Source organism: Camelina sativa, chromosome 11 (assembly GCF_030686135.1).
Source record: "Camelina sativa cultivar CO46 ecotype springtype chromosome 11, ASM3068613v1".
In the NCBI taxonomy this organism is placed as follows: Eukaryota; Viridiplantae; Streptophyta; class Magnoliopsida; order Brassicales; family Brassicaceae; genus Camelina; species Camelina sativa.
The window spans coordinates 33,000,059-33,020,033 of record NC_141890.1 but is presented as its reverse complement, the minus strand read 5'-3'; the positions used below and the strand labels follow the sequence as shown (position 1 = coordinate 33,020,033).

General features: G+C 42.1%; 3 protein-coding genes across 19 annotated transcripts; 2 read left to right on the top strand and 1 right to left on the bottom strand.

Annotated features, from left to right (window-relative positions):
• Positions 1-3,444: 3,444 nt before the first annotated feature.
• LOC147934736 (uncharacterized) lies at positions 3,445-3,858 on the bottom strand. Its single transcript, XM_087472770.1, has one exon. The coding sequence runs from the start codon at positions 3,856-3,858 to the stop codon at positions 3,445-3,447; it is 414 nt and encodes a 137-aa protein (XP_087328896.1).
• A 6,856-nt stretch (positions 3,859-10,714) lies between these two features.
• LOC104724739 (pre-mRNA-processing factor 39-2) lies at positions 10,715-15,579 on the top strand. Of its 3 annotated transcripts, none has more exons than XM_019232209.2 (12): positions 10,715-10,950; positions 11,093-11,193; positions 11,315-11,561; positions 11,784-11,951; positions 12,065-12,431; positions 12,512-12,655; positions 12,760-12,912; positions 12,996-13,115; positions 13,285-13,365; positions 13,509-13,658; positions 13,770-15,215; positions 15,305-15,579. In XM_019232209.2, exons 5-12 carry the CDS (start codon positions 12,144-12,146, stop codon positions 15,368-15,370), a joined length of 2,448 nt encoding a protein of 815 aa, XP_019087754.1. In that variant the 5' UTR covers positions 10,715-10,950; positions 11,093-11,193; positions 11,315-11,561; positions 11,784-11,951; positions 12,065-12,143; the 3' UTR covers positions 15,371-15,579. The 3 variants fall into 3 exon arrangements, with proteins under 3 accessions (XP_019087754.1, XP_087331117.1, XP_019087755.1); XM_087474991.1 differs by having other exon boundaries at positions 10,744-10,950; positions 11,315-11,540; XM_019232210.2 differs by having other exon boundaries at positions 10,744-10,950; positions 11,315-11,544.
• A 361-nt stretch (positions 15,580-15,940) lies between these two features.
• LOC104724737 (uncharacterized) lies at positions 15,941-19,767 on the top strand. Of its 15 annotated transcripts, XR_015570701.1 has the most exons (10): positions 15,963-16,128; positions 16,606-16,673; positions 16,767-17,024; positions 17,127-17,248; positions 17,345-17,426; positions 17,509-18,000; positions 18,098-18,435; positions 18,591-19,159; positions 19,288-19,376; positions 19,467-19,767. XR_015570701.1 is itself a non-coding variant. In XM_019232218.2 (8 exons), the coding sequence occupies exons 3-8, from the start codon at positions 16,856-16,858 to the stop codon at positions 18,747-18,749; spliced, it is 1,362 nt and encodes a 453-aa protein (XP_019087763.1). In that variant the 5' UTR covers positions 15,963-16,128; positions 16,606-16,673; positions 16,767-16,855; the 3' UTR covers positions 18,750-19,767. The 15 variants fall into 15 exon arrangements, 3 of the variants coding, with proteins under 3 accessions (XP_087327456.1, XP_019087763.1, XP_087327457.1); XR_015570698.1 differs by lacking the exon at positions 16,606-16,673 and having other exon boundaries at positions 15,958-16,128; positions 19,288-19,360; XR_015570697.1 differs by lacking the exon at positions 16,606-16,673 and having other exon boundaries at positions 15,958-16,128.
• Positions 19,768-19,975: the final 208 nt, after the last annotated feature.

The window sequence follows — 19,975 nt, the reverse complement described above, 5'->3', positions numbered from 1 at the left end:
CTAAGTTAATGGATTATCACTTTTGGCTAATAGTTCACATTTGGTATGCAGAGCTTGGAAACAAATATCAACCTTTTCAAAAAAATTGGTTTTGTTTGTCGTTGGTTTCTAATTTTAGTTTGTATTTGGATTTGATTAGTTCGCAAGATTCACTTCAGCCAGTTCCTCCAGTTTCACCATATACACCTCGGTTCTTCTTATATCAAACCAATTATATACATTAAACTTGGTTCGAGGTGCAATATTGGCGAGATGGTTACTTTATTAATGAAAAAAAAATTAACATCTAAGCTTAGCTGGTTTTTAGATCACCCCCAATTTAGACACTTCTTCCATATGCATCGGGACAAGAAACATGTATACGGGGGTATGTGGACTTTACTTCTTTGAACAGCTAATATTATAAAGAATAATGAATGTTGGTTCATCGTGAATGGTGGTCTCATTCGTTATTCTATTAGGGAGCATGCCTTGCTTATGAGATTACACTGCCATGAACACCCAGTAGGTCACAAAAATAAATTTTGGCAGTTTAGAGTTTGTTGAAAGGACACTTTGCTAACAGTAAGAAAATAAATATAACAGCTGTTACAAAAACTAGAATAAATGAACAATGGAGATAATGACGACCATTTGAAGATGACAGTGTTTATTTCTTAGGGACTGTCATTAAAGGAAAGAAGACACGGAAAGAGAGATTTCTGGAGGAATTCTTGGTTAAAGTAGTGGAGAATCTGCAATTTTGTAAAAGTTTTCCATGGGGAACATACATGGTCAATGATTGCATACACAATTTTTATCATCTATGCTTCGATGGCAATGCGACTGGCTCATGGACTTTCTTTGGTTTATTAACCGGATTGGAGGTAAATTTTTGCTTCTCTTGTTGAACAATCGCTGTGTATATGATGCTTATGATATTGCTAGCTAAACTTTTTTTGCTTGACTTGCTCAAAAAGCTTAGATTGTCTATTCCAAAATGTCTTTACTTTCCCTATTGTAAAGAATAAGTTTTAAACATTGTTTGTTACATTGACCTTCTTATAACTTCAGCTACTTCCAACTCTATGTGAAGATTTTAGCTTTTGAAACTATCCCAAACCTGAAGAGGGAGTTTCAAGATAATATAGAAAATGCAAACAGTGCATGTCCAAGAATGTGCAAGACGAAATTTAAAAAATCAGCTTGTACATGGATTTCGTTGGAAAAGGTTCATAAATCTCTTTGAACTAAGAAGGTTAAAACTCACATAAATTTCAAATTACTTATCTTATGAAAAACCAATCCGCTATTGCTTTGATTTGACTATCTCCTTCGTATTGTGTTTGTGCAAATTGAAGCTATGCATCAAGAACTAAGCCAAGATCTACAGTATTTTCATATGAAGAAAGGAAGGATCGATCGCTAGCTAAAGAATCTGGAATCTGAGATTGCTATTCTTAAAGCAAAAAGAAAAAGGACTACCGATCTGCTTGATGAGGCGGAACAGAAAGCCAGAGCACTAGAGACTCGTCCCGAAGAATGGGAGAAGACTGGCTATAGCTGCTGTGGCCGATGCCGAAACGACTCAAGACCAGTGCTCGTGAGATCGCCACTAGTGGTGTACTAGCGCGAAATTAACAAATTTTGTATTGATAATATGTCCTCTTTTATTTTAATTCAATAAGACGAACAAGACTTTGCCGAATCGTAGTAGGCTGAATAAAAATTGAAATTGAAACATGTTTCTATTGTTTTGCAAAAATGTACAAGAGGCAGGACGTCTCCCGGCTTACATCAAATAACCTTTTGTCAAATATTCGTAGAAAACAACGATCTGGGCCTCAAAGGTGGGCCATTATCCCTTAACGGGATACGTATGTTCGAAGTGCGAGATACTGGGCTCGGCTTCCCTCCTTTGCTCTAGTTCGAGAGTCGGACAGCAAAATTTCTCTCTGGGTTCGGCTAACCATTCCGTCCGAACTAAAGGTTGGGTGCGAAATAAATACTCTGGGTTCGGCTTATCCCTACATATGAAAGATGGGGGTCACGTGCGAGTTGATCACCTAGCCAGGGTGTCAACGAAGAATGTATTTTGACTTCGAATGAAGTCAGTCCGAATGGACAAATATTCAATCCAGATCGGAATGAAAACTGATATATATATATATATATTTTGTAATTTATTTTTTTTTGTTTAAAGGGACGCGTGTATAGAAATATTGAATGTTTGCACGGTCTTTAATTGCGATTCTCGGAACGCAGCGAAAAATCTGCTGCACTATGATTGGTGGAAACAAAGGCGGTTGGTCGCGAAGTTTGAGTATAAATAGAGGAAGGGTCTGATCCTCGGTAGACATTCGCAACCGCTTTGAAAAGAAAAAGATGTCAGTTACTACTCGATCTCCATGGTTAAAGAGGACCCGGGAAAGGATAGCCGCCGCATCTGGCGGTCGGGATCCAAACCTACCGGATAATCCCCCCCCCCTCAAGAAGCAGGAGAAACGTCCCAACTTCGTGAGTTTGCTCTGAGCTCCGACACCATCGGCCTGGACGTGTCTTCCTTACAACTGGAGCTCCGAGGGTATCGAGCTCGTCGTAAAAGAATGGGCGCGTATATCAAGGCGTTTCGCCCGAAGCTTGACCAGCTCCATCGACTCTACCGTTTGGAAGGGACCATTCAAGTTCTGGACGGACTTATCGACAAAGGTTATTTCCTGGCGCAGTGGCACATGGATCATTTTCTTGTCGAGCACTCGGCGTGCAAAGAAGTGGTTGATCAGATGGAGGTACCCGATCTACCGGAAAGCGATGGCGAAGCCGTGGGGGAAACTGCCTTCCCGTTCATAACAGACGCCTGGGCCAATCGAGCTTGTGTGAAGAGGTTAATCCAGTTCGTCAATTACTTGGAATTGACAGGTCAAGGGTTCCGTGAACGCCATCTAGTCGAGGGCCCATGTGCCTTCATAGAAGACATGATATCCGAAGGTTCTGGGTTGCCGATTGAAAGGCTAGAAGCCTTGCGGCGGGAGCGACAGATCTGGCGAACTGCGGTGGATGAACTGGCTATGGAAGAGCCGTTGGAGTCTGACCTATCCGGACCAGCTCCCATCCTGAGATTGCAGGACCGTCCAGAACGCTAGAGGGCTTGCGGCAAAACTTTCAGATCAGGTTTACGGACGGAGTGCTTGCCGCTTAAGACATTATTATGATTTTTTTTTTACGTTGTTTTTTTTTTGTGTGTGGCGAACTACCGAACTGAATGTAATTGAATATGAAATGGAAATTATCCCAAAAAGAAGACTTTATTGATATTTTAGCTGTACTCGCTTAATCTTATCGAAAGATAAGGAGTTGCCTACGTACCCCGAAGCGGGGATCAAGCCAGTCGTAGTTCATATTACAAACAAAAGATAAGTGGAGGTCGGATTCCCGAAACCTTCTAGGTAAGATCATGAAAATGATTTAATAGTAATAACGCTTCAAATGGGCTGCGGTCCACGAGTTCTTGATTCGCTCACCAGCCATGGTCACGAGCTCATACACGCCAGGGCGAACAGCATTGGAAACGAGATATGGACCTTCCCATCGGGCGCCGAGTTTACCAGCGTTAACTTCTCTGGTGTTTTCAAAGACTTCACGTAAAACTAAACCGCCCTCGTTGAAACGCCGCAGGCGAACAGTCTTGTTATAGTATCGAGTCGCTGCATTTTGGTAGTGTTGAATCCGGACCAGAGCTTGGTCGCGCAGTTCTTCAGCAAAGTCGATATGATCGGTCAGCATAGCGTTATTAAGGTCGGGATTGTCGACCATCATGGTGCGGCGAAGTGTCGGGACGCCTGCTTCTGTTGGGGCGAGTGCCTCGATCCCAAACGCCATAGAGAAAGGGGATTGTCCCGTAGATCACCACAGAGTTGTGCTGTAGGACCATAGTACGCCATCAAGGTGATCTGCCCATGCTCTCTTCTTTCGCCCAAGTCGTTTCTTTAATCCATCGACGATCGAATTATTCGTGGCCTCGGCTTGACCGTTCCCTTGAGGGTATCGGGGGGTCGAGGTACTCAGACGAATTTGCAATTTGCTCAAGAAACGCCTGGTGATGAGCGAAGTGAATTGCGTGCCGTTATCGCTGACAATCTCGTAAGGGAGTCCGTGAAGACATATAATATTTTTCCATATTAAGTTGGTTACATCTAGGGACTGGACTTTTGTGAAAGACTCCGCTTCTACCCATTTGGTAAAGTAATCGGTTAATACGAGGATGAATTTCTTGGATTTCGATGCCGGCAGGGGCCCTACGAGGTCCATGGCCCAGCGCATGAAAGGATATGGGGCAGTTACGGTATTCAGTAGTTCGGGTGGAACTTGCGGCATTGGCCCATGACGCTGGCAGGCTTCACATTTCGCCGAAAAGGCCTCACAGTCGGCTACCATGGTTGGCCAGTAATGACCATCCTTCTTGATTTTCAAAGCAAGTGTCCGTCCACCAGAGTGATTACCACCCTCACCTTCGTGTACTTCCATCATGATTCGTTCGGCTTCGTCGCGACTAACGCAGGTAAGGAATACCCCAGACGAACTACGACGGTATAAATTCCCATCCAAAAGGATGTACTTGGCGCTTCGCGCTTTCAGACGCCGAGCTGCCCAACGATCTGGCGGGATGACTCCTTCAGAGATATACAGCTTAATCTCAATTTGCAAATTGTCGGGTGGCTTCGTGACGTCGGACAAGTCCTCTATTGGTTCGTCGATTTCCATTGGAACCGAATCGTCGTTGATGACGGAGATCAGGCTGACTAGATCGATGCTAGGTGCTTCAATGCATTCGACTGGAATGGTACACCGTAAATCAGGATCCAAATTATTTGCCAAGGCTGCGAGGGCGTCGGCTGATGCGTTCTCGTCCCTAGGGAATTTTGTCACAGAAAAAGAAGTAAATTCCCCGGACAGTGTCCTGACCAATTGACGGTACGCTCCCATTCGCTTGTTCTTGGTGTCGAACTCGCCACTGAACTAGCTAACTACTAATTGAGAATCGCAGAAAACTTGCAAATGCGTCACGCCGAGTCCTCGCACTAAACGGAGCCCCGCGAGAACGGCTTCATAATCTGTTTCGTTATTGGAAGCTTTAAAATTGAGCTTCCTGATGAGATGATGAGCCATCAACGAACATCGTCCAATGTTCCTGTTTGGGGGTAGGGTCCCCGAGGTCAGGGGATAGCTCGGTGATGAAATCAGCCAAAACATGCGACTTCAAACTCGGACGAGAGCGGTATTCGATATCATATTCGCTTAAATCGACCGCCCACTTTGCCATTCGTCCAGAGTGGAGAGGGCTATGGAGGATAGTTCGGAGTGGCTGATCGGTAAACACGACGACGGAGTGCGACTGGAAATAAGGTCGGAGTTTACGCGTAGCAGTAATCACGACAAGGGCCAGCTTCTCCAGCGTGGGGTATCGAGACTCCGCGTCGCTCATGGCCTTGCTAGTGTAGAAAATTGTTTTTGGTCGCTGCGATTGTCACGAACTAGGACGCCGCTGACTGCCGAGCTGGAAACTGAGACATACAGATAAAATGTCTCGCCATCCTCTGGCTTAACCAGCATTGGGTGACTGGTCAAATACTCCTTTAGCTCCTGGAACGCGTGAGCTAAAGGAAGGCTTTTGTCCCAATGAAAATCTTTGTCCCAATAAAAATCTTTGTTTCCTCGGAGGAGTTGGTAGAAAGGAAGGCATTTGTCGGATGACCGAGCGATGAATCGATTCAAAGCGGCGATCCGGCCGGTCAGGCATTGGACTTCCCGTTTGTTAGTTGGAGATGGCAGTCCGAGTATGGCCTCAATCTGCTTTGGATTTGCCTCTATTCCTCGTTCGGTAACGATGAATCCCAGGAATTCGCCTGATGTGACCCCAAAAGTGCACTTCGTCGGATTCAGCTTCATTTGAAACTTGTCCAGGATATCAAACCATTCGGCGAGATGCTGAATGTGTTGTTCCGCGATCAAGGATTTGACCAGCATATCGTCAATATAGACCTCCTTGGTGCGGCCGAGTAGATCGGCGAACATCATATTCACCAATCGTTGGTAGGTCGCCCCGGCGTTTTTTTGTCCGAACGGCATAACTTTATAACAGTAGGTTCCCCTGTTTGTGATGAATGTCGTTTTCTCGCGATCGGTTGAGCTCATGGCGATCTGGTTGTATTCCAATAAGAAATCCATGAACGAGCGTAGTTGGTTTCCGACTGTGGCCTCGACGAGACGATCTATGTGTGGCAAGGGAAAGTTATCCTTAGGACACGCTTTGTTGAGGTCAGTGAAGTCCATGCATACTTTCCACTTGCCGTTCTTCTTTTTGACCACGAATGGATTAGCCAACCGATCGGGCTACTGGACCTCCATTATTTGGTCTGCTTGGATTAATAGTTCGACTTCGTCCTGGACTGCTTTTGCTCGATCGGGACCCAAGCGCCTGTGTTTTTGCCTGATCGGCTTGGACGTGGGGTCAATGTTAAGGTTGTGGCAGATGACTTCAGGCGACCAAGCGAATGTGGAGGACCGGGATTGCAGAAAAGAGATCAGCTTTGTCTTCATTTGGTCTTCGATTACGGGCCCGATGCCAACAGTTCATGAGGGATTGGAAGGATCGATGTTTGCCTGGATGATCCGACATTCCAGAGACTTAAGACGGTCTCGCTCCGGCTTATGAGGACGAGTAAGGTGGTCACCGCTCTGTAATTGCTATGCGTCCTCCGTTTTCCTTTGCTTCTTTTCGATTACAGAACAGGATCGGGCCATCCTTTGATCGCCGTAGATCGTGCAGATCCCTGTGGTGGTCGGGAATTTAAGGCAAAGATGGTAAATTGACGGTACAACTTGCATCGCGCATATCCACGGTGCTCCTCGAATGGCGTTTTAAATTGGGAGTTCATCGATGACCATGAATCTAGTTTTCCGGGTCACCCCGCCAGCGCGTACTTGTAATTTTACGTCGCCCACGACATTTTAGCTATCCCGTCATAGCCGGTCAACGTTCGAGTCTCGGGTTTCACCTACTCTGGTTTGATGCCCATTTTTTCCAGCGTCCGCCAGAAAAGAACGTTAACGGTGCTCCCAGTGTCGACCATGACTCTTTCGACATCGAACTCGCCCATAGCTACTTCGATAACCAGGGGATCTGAATGGGGGTGTTGGATTCCTTTGGTGTCCTTTGGTGTGAATAATATAGGATCCGCGCAGAGCGGAGGTTCGTTCGAGGTTGCCTGAAGGCAGCAAACTTGAGGCGCCTTTTTCTTCAATGCTCGAACGGAGTCAGCACAATCCCCTGGTGGGCCCAGAATCATAGTTATTCGACCTCTAAGAGGGGAGTTGGCGCGCTCGGGATTCTGCCCTCTCTGTCGCTTGGGAGGACCAGGTAGTTCGTCTTATTGGAGCATTTCGTCTTGGCGATTTGCGGGCACTTGATTTGCTGGCTAGCCGGGCCGTTTTTTACGTATCCTTGCCAGGCACCTCCTGAACCGCGGCCACCGTTAGATCAACCACCTCGCCATCCTCCACAGCGATCTCTGCCTCCACGGATGCTTTTGGGCTGAAAGACGGCTTCGGTTTCGCCAGAAAGGTACTTTCCATATAGGTAGTTCTTTAGATGGACGCACTCGTGCGTGGAGTGGCCGGCTATCATGTGGAAATCGCAGTATAACTCCTTCGGACCGGATGGTTGCTTGTTTTGGCCATCTACCTCAGAGACTGCATGGACGATGCCCTTCTTTCGATCCTGAGGGTCGTGATGCTTTCGGGGCTCGTGGTGTTCATCCCGATGGTGTCGAGGTCATTTTCACGGCCAATCGGGCGTCCTCATCTTCCACGAGTGCAAATCGGGAGGCTCGATGTAGCGCGTCATCAAGGTCTTTAGGCTCTCAGATGTTGAGGTCCTTCCGTAAGGCTGATCCGGGAAGAAGACCCTTCCTAAAGGCAGCGATCGCGGCATCTTCTAGGACGGAAACGTTCGACAATTTTTCTTTAAATCTGCCCAGGAAACTGCCAATGGGCTCACCGGGTTATTGGGCCATTTCCAAGAGATCTGAACTCGTGACACCTCGCTCGATGAAGATCCGATAATGTTTGAGAAAGGCCGTTAATAATTGGTTAAAGTTGTCAATCGAGTTCGGCTCGAGCGTTGTGAACCAAGTTAAGGCGAGGCCGGAAAGACTATCGACGAACAGCTGGCAGCATCCGATATCCCTTTGTTCGTCAGTGAATCGCGCCTTGGCTACAGTTGCCATGAAGGATGTCATGAAGAGGACTGGATCCTTATCCCCGAGGTAGGTTGGGAGCTTCAGCTTGATGTTCGGTATGGCGGCTTGCAGAATCCGCTGAGTGAAGGGGATTCGCCGAGTGGCCTCGACAATCCTGTCGATATCTGGAGCTGTGCTGATAGCCCGGTGGAGGAGCGAGCTCATGCCGCGAATCTGTGACTAGATCTCCTTGATCTCGAGGCAAGCTCCCGTGTTCGTTGAGGGAGCGATCAGGATAATCGGGGTCTCATGGATCCGTGAGCCCGAGTTCGATGGTCGGAGGCTCGAGCGTTTCCTGTGGGAGGAGGGTCCTTCGCTCCGATTGGTTGACCGTCGGTATGTCCGAGAAATCGAGACGACGGGTAAGATCGCCTGTCCTGAGTACAAGCGACTGCCCTGCGGAGACTAGTGATGGGGTCGTCTGTGTTACAACTGCATCGAATCTGCGATTGGTGTCGGAGATCAACTGGTAAATCTCTTTTGTCATGGTGCCAAACAAGATCTTGAAATCTTCCATAGAGACGACCTGCGGGTTTTGGACCGCTGTTGTAGTGCGATCAGGGGGATTCTTGGTTCGGACCCCGGGTTATTGCTCCGTGGCGCGCATCGTTTCCCCGCTCAAGGGTGGTTCGTCTGAATGCTCCGTATCGAGGTGGACTGGTTGTTCGCGTGTTCGGCCTATTCCCTGGCTGGGATCCCCTTCAGATCTGACCTCAACTGGGAGTTCGGGGCAGTTATCGGTTGGGTTGACCGACGTAGCGATGCACGACGAATGTAAACGGCTGTTGTTTTCGTGGTTGGAGCGTCACTTTGTGCTTCGATGTCACCCCGAGGAGGTGCTACGCCTGTGACATTGGATACACTTGAAGAGGTGCGGTTTGCGCCGATGATGCTGTTGCTGGTGACTGGAGACATTGTCGTAGGCTTGAAGGGAACTTTTCGGTCGAGCTGCTTTGAGAGATTATCTTGTAAAGACGATTTTTTGTCCCCACAAACGGCGTCAATTGTTGAATCTAGGATTCACACAATAAATTTGTTTGAGTGGGGAACAAATTCACTTAAGATCTCTCTAAAAAAACTGGATGAAAGCTAGATAATAAAGAGGAGTTTTGATCTCTTGAAGAAGAAGTTAGGGTTTTCTACTCAAGAACAATGAAGAACTAGGATTTTAGTATTAATTGTTGGATGTCTTACAAGGAGAGGGTTTCCCCCTCTTTATACTTTCTCTAGATTATCAACAATATTAACTTTCCCTATAATTCAAACTAAGATAAGGAAAGTTGCTTCTTCTCTTCAAATCGGTCACCAGGCGAATTGGGAAGTCGGCTTATCTTCGGGCTGGGCCGCCTTCTTCCGAACAGGCCTCAAATAAACGTTAAGTGGATATTAACTGGATTCCCAGTTAATCAATTGAATTATCTTTCCGGTTTAGATCGGTATGTTGGGGGTGCTAAATCCGGCACCAACACCGACCTTGTGAATGGTTCCTCCAACCGCAACTCCAAAAAGAACTACAAGAATCAACAATGAAGTGAAAAACATGTTGTTTTTAATCAAAGCCATGATCGTGTTTCTGGTTCTTAACTTTGGAATGAGAGAAACAAGTTTTTTGAAGAGAGATATGGAAGTATGTAATGGATTTGTTTGGTGAGAAGTTGAGAAGGGGCTAAGAGTTTTTTATATAGAGCCGAGAGGTCGGTTTAAATAATCCTTTCCCTTTTGGGATTTGAAGCTTTAGATAATTCCTTGGGTACTATTTCCCCTTTTTTCTATACTAGGGGTTGATACCATGACCTTTTCTAACTTTATTTGTTATTCCTTTTTTTTTTTTAATATATTTTAAATCGAGATACAAGGCTTCTAGGCCCAAAAGTAGCAGAAACAAGGCCAAAGGCCCTACAGCACGCAGGCCGGAGACAAAAAGATATAAAAAGATACCTGCACGAACGAACCCTGCTACTGGAAACTTTCTTTGTTATTCCAACAAAAAAAAAAAAAATCTTTGTTCGACTTAGAATTAATTATATGAAAAACACTTGCTATATCTTTTTGGTTTATGATAGTTGTTTAGAATTATAAAAGAGAATTTAAAAACAAAAGAATAAATAAATGAAAAAAAAATATCGAAACATGTGAAGTAACGCTAGTGCAGTGGTATGAGGTAAGTCCATTTGTAGAAGGCATCATTACATTGGGATCGAGTAACAGACTCTGCCTGAATTTTTCATAGTTATCATTTTTTCCTTTCTTAAAAAACTCTATTTTCTTTATTTTTGAAAATAATTTTTGTTCTATTAAATATAAAATAACTTTATTTGTCCCTAATTTTTAGTATTTTACAAATATTTACATAATTATTATATGTTAATGTTATGATATAAATAATATAATTTTATGTTTATGTAATCTCTATTCATATTTAATTTGATGAGGTTAATATATATATATAATTTTTAATTAAAATATTATTCAGACCAGTTTGAAGTTTGAACCGAAGATCTTAAAAAAGTAAGAGAAATTTCCTTAAAAAAAACAAATTCAAAGTCTTGTCCAACCATGGTGACGACGGAGGTTAGGACCGCCGTCCCCGATAAAATGGTGACGACGGAGGTTAGGACCGCCGTCTCCGATAAGGAACCATTGCCACCGTCTCCAGAATTAAAGGGATCTACTGGTAAACCCTAACTCTCTCTCTCTCTCTCTCTCTCTCTCTCTCTCTCTCTCTCTTTCTCTCTCTGTGCATCAGTTTCCGCCATTACTCAAAGAAGGAAGTAGAATCTTAAGTCATCACCTCAATGGGTTGATTTCGTTTGCAGATTTCCTCGAAAACGACAGATTACAAGAAACTTTTTCCAGTGGAGCACTTGATTTTGATGAATGGGTTTTGTTAATCTCCGAAATCGAGTCTTCGTTCCCCGTAAGTCACACTCATTGTAGTTGCATGTCTGATTTGGTGATCTAAAATTAGGGTTCTTTGATTTAAATTTGGAAACTTTTGTTTCTCATGAACTTAAAAATCGTTGAACTTGCTATTGTAGGATGATATTAAGAAGCTATGTTTAGTTTACGATGCTTTCTTGTTGGAGTTTCCGTTGTGCCATGGCTATTGGAAGAAATATGCGTACCATAAGATAAAGCTATGCACTTTGGAAGATGCTGTTGAAGTTTTCGAAAGAGCAGTCAAATCAGCTACTTATTCTGTAGCTGTATGGCTCGACTATTGCGCATTCGGTGTTGCTGCTTATGAGGATCCTCATGATGTTAGTTGGTATTTCTGCATTTTGGGTAGGCCCTTGTGTTTTATTCTTTGACTAACCAATTATCTGTAACGTCAATTGTAATTTGGAATGCGCAATAGATCATTAGAATTGTTCTAGTTACTAGAGTTGGCTCAAATTGTTTAAGCTGTTCAGCATATTCAATTATTTAAGTTGTAGTTTACTTTAATTTTCCTGTATCCATTACCATTGACGGATGGTTTGGAGCTGATTACTTCCCTTCTGACAGATTATTTGAAAGGGGACTTTCATTTGTTGGAAAAGATTACTCTTGCTGTACTCTTTGGGACAAATATATAGAATATCTTTTGGGCCAAAAGGAATGGAGTTCACTGGCTCATGTATATCTCCGGACCCTGAAAAATCCGTCCAAAAAGTTGGATCTCTATTACAAAAAGTATGTCCTTTTACATATGTTCTAAAACTACTACAATTTTCCAGTTCTTCGAGTTCCTGTAGCTTAAGTTTGTCTTTCTCCATTACATTATACTTGTCATGCACTTTCTTCAGCTTCAGGAAGATTGGGGCTTCTTTGAAAGAGAAGATTAAATGTGGAATAGATGTTAACGGAGACCTTTCTCCAGACCCTATGGAAGAAGATTTGGTCCCTACACGTCACACTGATGCGGAGATCTCTGTTGTTGTGAGAGACTTGATGGGTCCTTCCTCTAGCTCAGCTTTGTCAAAAGCACTGCATGCATATTTGTCAATTGGGGAACAGTTCTATCAAGATTCACAGAAGTTGATGGAGAAGATAAGCTGCTTTGAGACAAATATCCGCAGGCCTTATTTTCATGTAAATCCGTTGGACGCTAATCAGCTGGAAAATTGGCATGCATATTTGAACTTCGCCGAGTCATTTGGGGACTTTGACTGGGTAAGAGGTATTCCTTTGTTTTTGATTCAGTTAGGCTCTTCTTGTTTGTATATAAAACTTGTTTCCTTTTTTAATTGCAGGCTATTAAGCTTTATGAGAGATGCTTAATACCTTGCGCTAATTACACCGAGTTCTGGTTCCGCTATGTGGATTTTGTCGAAATCAAGGGTGGAAGGGAGCTAGCAAACTTTGCATTGGCTCGAGCGTCACAGACTTTTGTCAAGGTAAATAGGGTTATTTTTCTTTAGTGTATCTAAAAAAATCAGATACAAGGTAGATGAATTACTAGGTTTATAAATTTGCATGACACCTTGTATGTTCATCGTAGAATGCATCTGTTATCCATCTATTCAATGCAAGATTCAAGGAACACGTTGGAGATGCATCTGCTGCTTCAGTTGCTTTGTCTCGATGTAGTGAGGAACTGGGTTTTGGTTTTGTTGAAAATGTAACTAAAAAGGCTAACATGGAAAAGCGTCTGGTAAGAATGATACACTACTCGGTACCATCTGGTTTTGATATCTCAGTGGTCAAGAATATCTGATTATGCAGTGTTCGATGCAGGGTAATTTTGAAGCTGCTGTTACTATATACAGAGAAGCTCTGGAGAAAACACTCATTGGAAAAGAAAATTTGGAAACCACCGGACTGCTGTATGTTCGATTGTCTCGCCTCAAGTACATGGTAAGTAATGTGTCCGACTCGGAAAGGTTTGTATTTCAGTTATCTGTTAATGACATGTCAAAGTTTAGAGCTATAGGAACTGTTTGGGTCACTACTCACTACCTTACCTTCAATGCATCACATATTTTAGAATTTGTTCATTATCTTATGGTTGTCCTCCTTTTTGTAGATTACAGATAGTGCTGATGATGCAGCTCAGATTCTGATAGAAGGCAATGAGAAAGTTCCTCACTATAAATTACTTCTTGAGGTGTGTTAATTGGCTGGCAGTGTGAATCTCTTCAAACTTATAATCATAATTCCTCACATGGAAATCATAATTGTCCACTGAATTTCTGTAAATGTCTGTTACCATGTTTAACTTTCAATCACTGTTAATCTTTGCGCTAATAGGAACTTATAAGACTCTTAATGATGCATGGAGGGTCGCGACAAGTGGATCGGTTAGATCCTATCATAGATAAGGAAATATCTCACCAGGCAGATTCTTCCGATGGTCTGAGCGCAGAGGACAAAGAGGAGATATCAAATTTATACATGGAGGTAAGCTTTTTATTACAGATAGGAGATTCTGTCGTCTATTTCATTTTTTCCCCATTTCTTGATTGCATAGAATGTTTTTGGTACTTAGTAATTGCTCTTGGATTTGGGCAGTTTATTGATCTCTCTGGAACCATCCATGATGTGAGGAAGGCTTTGGGTCGACACATCAAATTATTCCCACATTCTGCTAGAGCCAAGTTACATGAATCCCGTCCTTTAGGAAGATCATTTAGAGAGTTAATTCAGAGAAGAGAGAAGGCTCGTGAGTGCTCGAATCAGGACCTATTAACAAACAGAGGCATTAGCAACACAGTCGATTCGCCACCAAAAGAAAAGAAAGAGTCATCTCTAGACTCTGATGGTGCCCAATCTAAAGATGCTGTTCGGGTGGACTATGTAAACACTGAGCTTAATCGGGGGTGTCTGGCTTCAGGAAATCTAGTTCAAGGAAACGATAATGTTGCTGAGAGGGAGAATTTGTGTGAGTCACAGAGTGATCTGTCCATGGGATTAACAGCGGATGAAGGTGGTGAACGCTCTCGTGAAGTTAGCCAACCGATCCAAGCCACACCAAACCATGGTTTTGTCACGAAACAAGCTCACTTTTCGTCCAATTCAGTAGATACTGTGAAATCAGATGCTATAGTGATCCAACCTAGGGGCTCAAGAAGTCCCCAAAGTTACCAAAGTCAAGAGTCTCTTAGGCAAACTGGTCGGAACAGGTACCACAGAAGAGATTTTAACCAGACTCACAAAGATTGGAAACCTCGTTCTCAAGAGAGACCTCCTCAGATGTCTTATTCAGTCGGAACTCTCGGTCAGCAAATGGGTGTTGCTCCTCGAGACAATGGGGTAGCGGTACAAAGCTCAATCTCACAGAATCCGCAAAACCAATTTCAGAACTCTGCACTTCAAATGCATCCTGTGGTCCAAACATCCAATGCTTATCCTCAAACTCAGATACTTGGTCAGCACATGATTGCACACCCTGCAGACTCACAGAATCCGCAGAACCAATATCAAAACTCTACATCTCAGGTTCAAACATCCCTTGCTTATCCTCAAACTCAGATTCCTCAAAATCAAGTGCAAAGTAACTACCAACAAGAAGGTCAGATGCAGAGTCATGAAGCTTATAACCAGATGTGGCAACAGTATTATTATAACTATTATTACTACCAGCACCAACAGCAACAGCTTATGTCTGAACAGCCACAACCAAATCAGAACGCTCAGCCACAACTTGATCAGAATCTTCTGCAACTTCTCTCCAAACAGTACCAGTCTCAAGCCAAAACCCAGTATCCCCAGTCTCAACAAGTGGAACAGCTCAATCCACAGCAACAAAGCCAAGAACCAGAAAATCAGCAGCAAATTCAGTTCCAGCAACAACAACAACAACAACAAGAGTGGTTCCAACAGCAACAACAATGGCAACAACAACAGTATGCTCTCTATCTTCAGCAACAGCAGTTGCAAGGAGAAGCAAAAGGCGAGGAACAAAGACCCTCTATACCACAGCCACAGGTCTCCACAACAAACAGTGATATTCAAAAGGTTTGCTAAAAAAGATCGAACATGATTGCTTCGATTTTGTTTATTTTATATCTTGTTAGTCTGTTTACTAAGAATATATCTTCTTGTAGAGTCAAGAATCTGGAGCAGTCAATGAAGCAAATCTATCTTCTGACACTTCCATCAGTTCTATATGAATCTCATGAAAGCCGATGAAACACGTAACTGATGCTGTTATTTAAAAGCCTTTAGACAAAACAAAAACTTAAAACGAAAAAACCGTTTACCAAACTGTGTGAATCACGAATTAATAAAACCATTAAAAAATCCAATTGTAATTTTTCGGCGTAATGAAATTTCAATTTGGCTCGGGTTGGTATTTAATCCAATTGGAGTATCCGGTCAATTTGGTTTTATTTCACTTCAGTTTATCCGGTTCAGTTTGGTTTGTGTGCACTTAATCAGTTTTGGTTATCACGATGTAAACAAATTTTTCAATTCAATCTTGGTTTAGTTTGGTTTCCGATTACCTTTTTTTTGTGGACGAAAGAGGAACAATTAAAATATTTTCGTAAAAAACAAAAGAATCTAAAAAAGTTTATTTTTTAAACTCAAAAAAAAAGAAAAGCGAGGGGCTTAAACACGCGTCAAATTATGTGGGTGAGTCGTCCAGCTGGTCTACAAGAACACGTGTTGGTTAACTATTGGAGTAGAAGCGCCCACCAAAGGAACAAATCGTAGCCGTTGATTAGATGAAATAAAGAGCCGTCATAAGGCTCATATCATTCTCTATTGACCGTTCGTGGAAGTTATGTGAGAGAAACCCAGAGAGAAGAGAGAGAGACAGACCCACAAACACAAAACACAAACACATAGTAGACGAAGACGACGACGACGACGACGATACAGCTCCTCTCTTCTCTTCTCCTCTCCTCTCCTCTCCTTTCTCTCTCAGGTCTGTCTTCGTCTTCTTTCCTCAAATTCGATCTTCTTCGTCTTCACCTGTAAATTTCGTTTTTTTTTCTTCTGTGTTGTTTGACTTTCGATTTCTGATTCTGTGGTTGTTTTTGCTTTGAATTTGTTGGATTTATTGGAAAAAAAACATTCATTTTTATCTGGGTTTTCTGAAAAAGTTTTTCCTTTTTATTATTTTTTTCCTTAAATTGTGCTGGATTTGTGAATTTTGTTGTGTTTGAATTGAATTATGATTCTGCCTAGATTTCGTTTTGTACTTTGTATAATCGCTCTCGAGTTCGGCTTAAAGATGACTGAATTCTATGTTAGTGTATCTTTGATTTGAAGTTAGTAGAGCATGTAATTTTTGATTTTGTTTCTCCGTCTCGAGTGAATTAGGAATAGAGAGACCAAAGTTAGGTTTTTTTTGTTTGGTTTCCTTCTGTGTTAAGATTCTGGGTTTTGCTATTTCTGATAGGTTGGCTTTTCGTTTGTTTGTCTTCTCGATTTCGTCTCCATGATCCTAGATTCCATGTCCCCTGCTGTGTAGATTCTGTTCTCTCTCTCTTTTTTTTTTTTTTTTTGATTTTTGTGTTTGATTATTCAATTGATTGATTGTGATGGGCTCTGTTTTTGCAGCATCTTCCGCTGGTTTGGTCTTTCAATAAGGTCTCGTTACACCTATACGTGCTTGGTCCAAGGTCGTTTTAATTCGATCCACAGAGCCAATGCCATATATAGAAATGAAGAGCAAGATAAGCAAGGTTCTTGGTGTCTGTAAGAAACATAAAGCAACTATAAGAAGTTCGTCCTCTTTATCCAAAATATCAGGGGACTTGGAAAGCATGACCACAGCTACTACTCCTACGTGCCACGATGATGAGAAACAGCATCCTGGTAAAGATTTTTCCTTGTATTGTTGATGTAGATTATCTGTGTTTCTTGTGTCATCCATCGTTTTTGGTTTCTTCTCTCTGATGATTGTGTCGGTTTCTTAAGGTTTGGATACTTTTGCTCGGGATAGTGAAACCAATGAGCCCGCTGAAATGCTTGTTGAAGACACTTCTCAGTCTCAGGCGTTTGCTTCTTCAGTTGATGGTTCTGAATCTGTCGAAAAAACGGTACAGTGTGAAATGTGTTGTTGACTTTCGAATATCCTTCTTTCATAGATACGAGATGAGCAAATTTTTAATTGTGGTTTTAACATTTCTGTGCAGGAAATTGCTTGCAATTACATGTCAAACTCAGATACAATATTTTCACCTGTTCTGAATGACGAACTGGATGGAAATGATCGAGGTATATATATGTTCCTGTTGCAGTTTTGGTATAAGTTTGCCTTTGTTTGACATTTAATAAGCTAATAGATTTCTTTCCTTAGTATTTACAGCAGGAAACTCCGTGCACTGGGAAACCCCCAGGTGGGGAGCCGACGAGAGCAGCAACAAGATTTGCTTTGACAACCAAACGTGCAACGTTTCTGATTTCTATATTTCTGACGTTCTCATTGCGAGCTTGCCTTTTGATGAAAGTGGAAATGATGCTTTCACTGAAATTAGCCCCTTGCCTCATTACATCTTTCCTGAGCAGTACATGGTACTTCCTTACTTAGAAGATGGATCAGCCAACACGGATGATATTAAGTCAGATGTTGACAAGATTAATCTCGATAACCATGACTTGTTTCTGGCGTTCAACCGGACAAGATCCTACAACGTGGAACCAGAGGATCATGCTGAAGCTGAACTAGCTGAAGACTTTGACCCGCAGCTTTTTATAAAAAATCAGCCGGAATTATCAGATGTTGTATCCAATTACTGGCCTCGGGATACCCTAAGAAAGAAGTCTGTGACCCTTGTCCTTGATTTGGATGGTATGATATCCTCGTTTAATTTTTCTGTTTGTTTACCTTCAAGTTAAATGAGCTGCTGAACTTACCAAATATCATTTTCTTTCTTTCTTAAATGCAGAAACTTTGGTTCATTCAACTCTGGAATCGTGTAATGCTGCAGATTTTTCCTTCAGGGTCTTTTTCAACATGCAAGAAAACACGGTCTTTGTGAAACAAAGGCCACACCTTTACAGGTTCTTGGAGAGGGTGGTAGAACTGTTTCATGTCGTCATTTTCACAGCAAGCCACAGCATCTATGCCTCACAACTTCTAGATATATTGGACCCAGATGGAAAGTTCATATCACAGCGTTTTTATCGCGATTCGTGCATTCTTTTGGATGGAATTTACACCAAGGATTTAAATGTTCTGGGTCTTGATCTGGCTAAAGTGGCTATAATTGACAACTGTCCGCAGGTATATTATTCAAGTCTGAGATTATGTTTTATGAAAGGTCTCAACCATCAATTTCAGTGTGAAGAATATCTGTCGCATTATAGTTTTTGAACTTTCTTGGTGTATACATGGACCCATCTTGATCATCCAAATCGTTTCTTTGTTAATTGTTTCAGGTATACAGATTGCAAATAAATAATGGGATCCCTATCAAAAGTTGGTACGATGATCCAACTGATGATGGTTTGATTTCGATACTTCCCTTCTTAGAAACATTGGCTGTTGCTGATGATGTTCGGCCTATCATTGGCAGGAGATTTGGTAACAAGGAATAAGAGCTTCCTTCTCTTTTTTTTATCTATATACATCGAGTGCAGATTCTGATTTCTTTCCTTCCGAATTTTAGTCATAAATTGGCTCTTAATTAGTTTCTCATATCTCTTTTTAGGTCGTTAATTAGGTAACCAAAGAATAAGCTCGTTGAGTCTAGTGAGAGTAAGTTTCCTTGCTTGCTCGTTTTTTTTAATAGAAGACCTAGTTGTGGGCTTAAATCTTATGATGTTGCTAGTTCTTCTCTGCCAAGATAGATCCTAGAAAATCTTGCAGTTTGTTACAAATGTACAGTTGGTTAAGCTGATATAATGGATGTGTACAAATGAGTTATTATTGCGTGAAATCTTTTTGCAAGTTAACACCAGCTGCGTTCATGTCTCTCTCTCTCTGGACTCATTTCCTACTTGGACTGGTAAATTCAGAACGTTTTAAATGCGTCTTTGCCAGTCATAGAAATACAGAAATATATTCAAATAATGCAGAAGTTGTTGAGTCCATGAATCTTGAATCTTCTATCAGCTTCTCTTGTTTATTTTAAAGGTTCTGAGCAAAGTTATCCCACGTTTTCCATCTCTTGGCTTTGCAACATTCAGATGAGATTTCATACCTCGAGGTTGGAGGAATTCTGAGTATGCGATGATCGAGTCAAGCTCATGGTATATATATATAGTCTATAATACTCATTAAAGGTTTTATGATTTTGCATGCCTTATGTGCAGATATCATCCAATGAAGTAACGAAACTTAACTATATTTATACGCTTAATGGAAATGACAAGAGTAGGTAAGTTTTAAATCCATTTTTACTTAGTCCTTTCTTTGGTCTAACAAGCTTCTTCTGCTTCTGGTTTCTTATTCCCTTCCTCTCCAACCTTGTAATTTTTTTTAATACTGAAAGCTGTTTCAGAATCATGTTACTTAACTCGGTCCAAAATCTGATTATGTCCCTCTGTTTCTTCCCCTTGTTTCATGTAGAGGAAAAAAGGTTATTGTCTTAATATCATACACGTTTTAGTCACAGATGATTGTTTAAATTGTAACTCAGTTTCAGTAATGCTGTGTATCAGTTTCTGAGCTTGGTTTGTTTCCTCCTAGTCCTAGGTTTTAACATTTATTTATGTTCTGTGACTGGTTTAAATTAGTATGTTTATCTTTGATGTTATCCTGAGTGAATTTTCCAGGACCCAGAGCTCTGCTAAAAACTAGTCACAGGCTCTTTCTTTGCCTA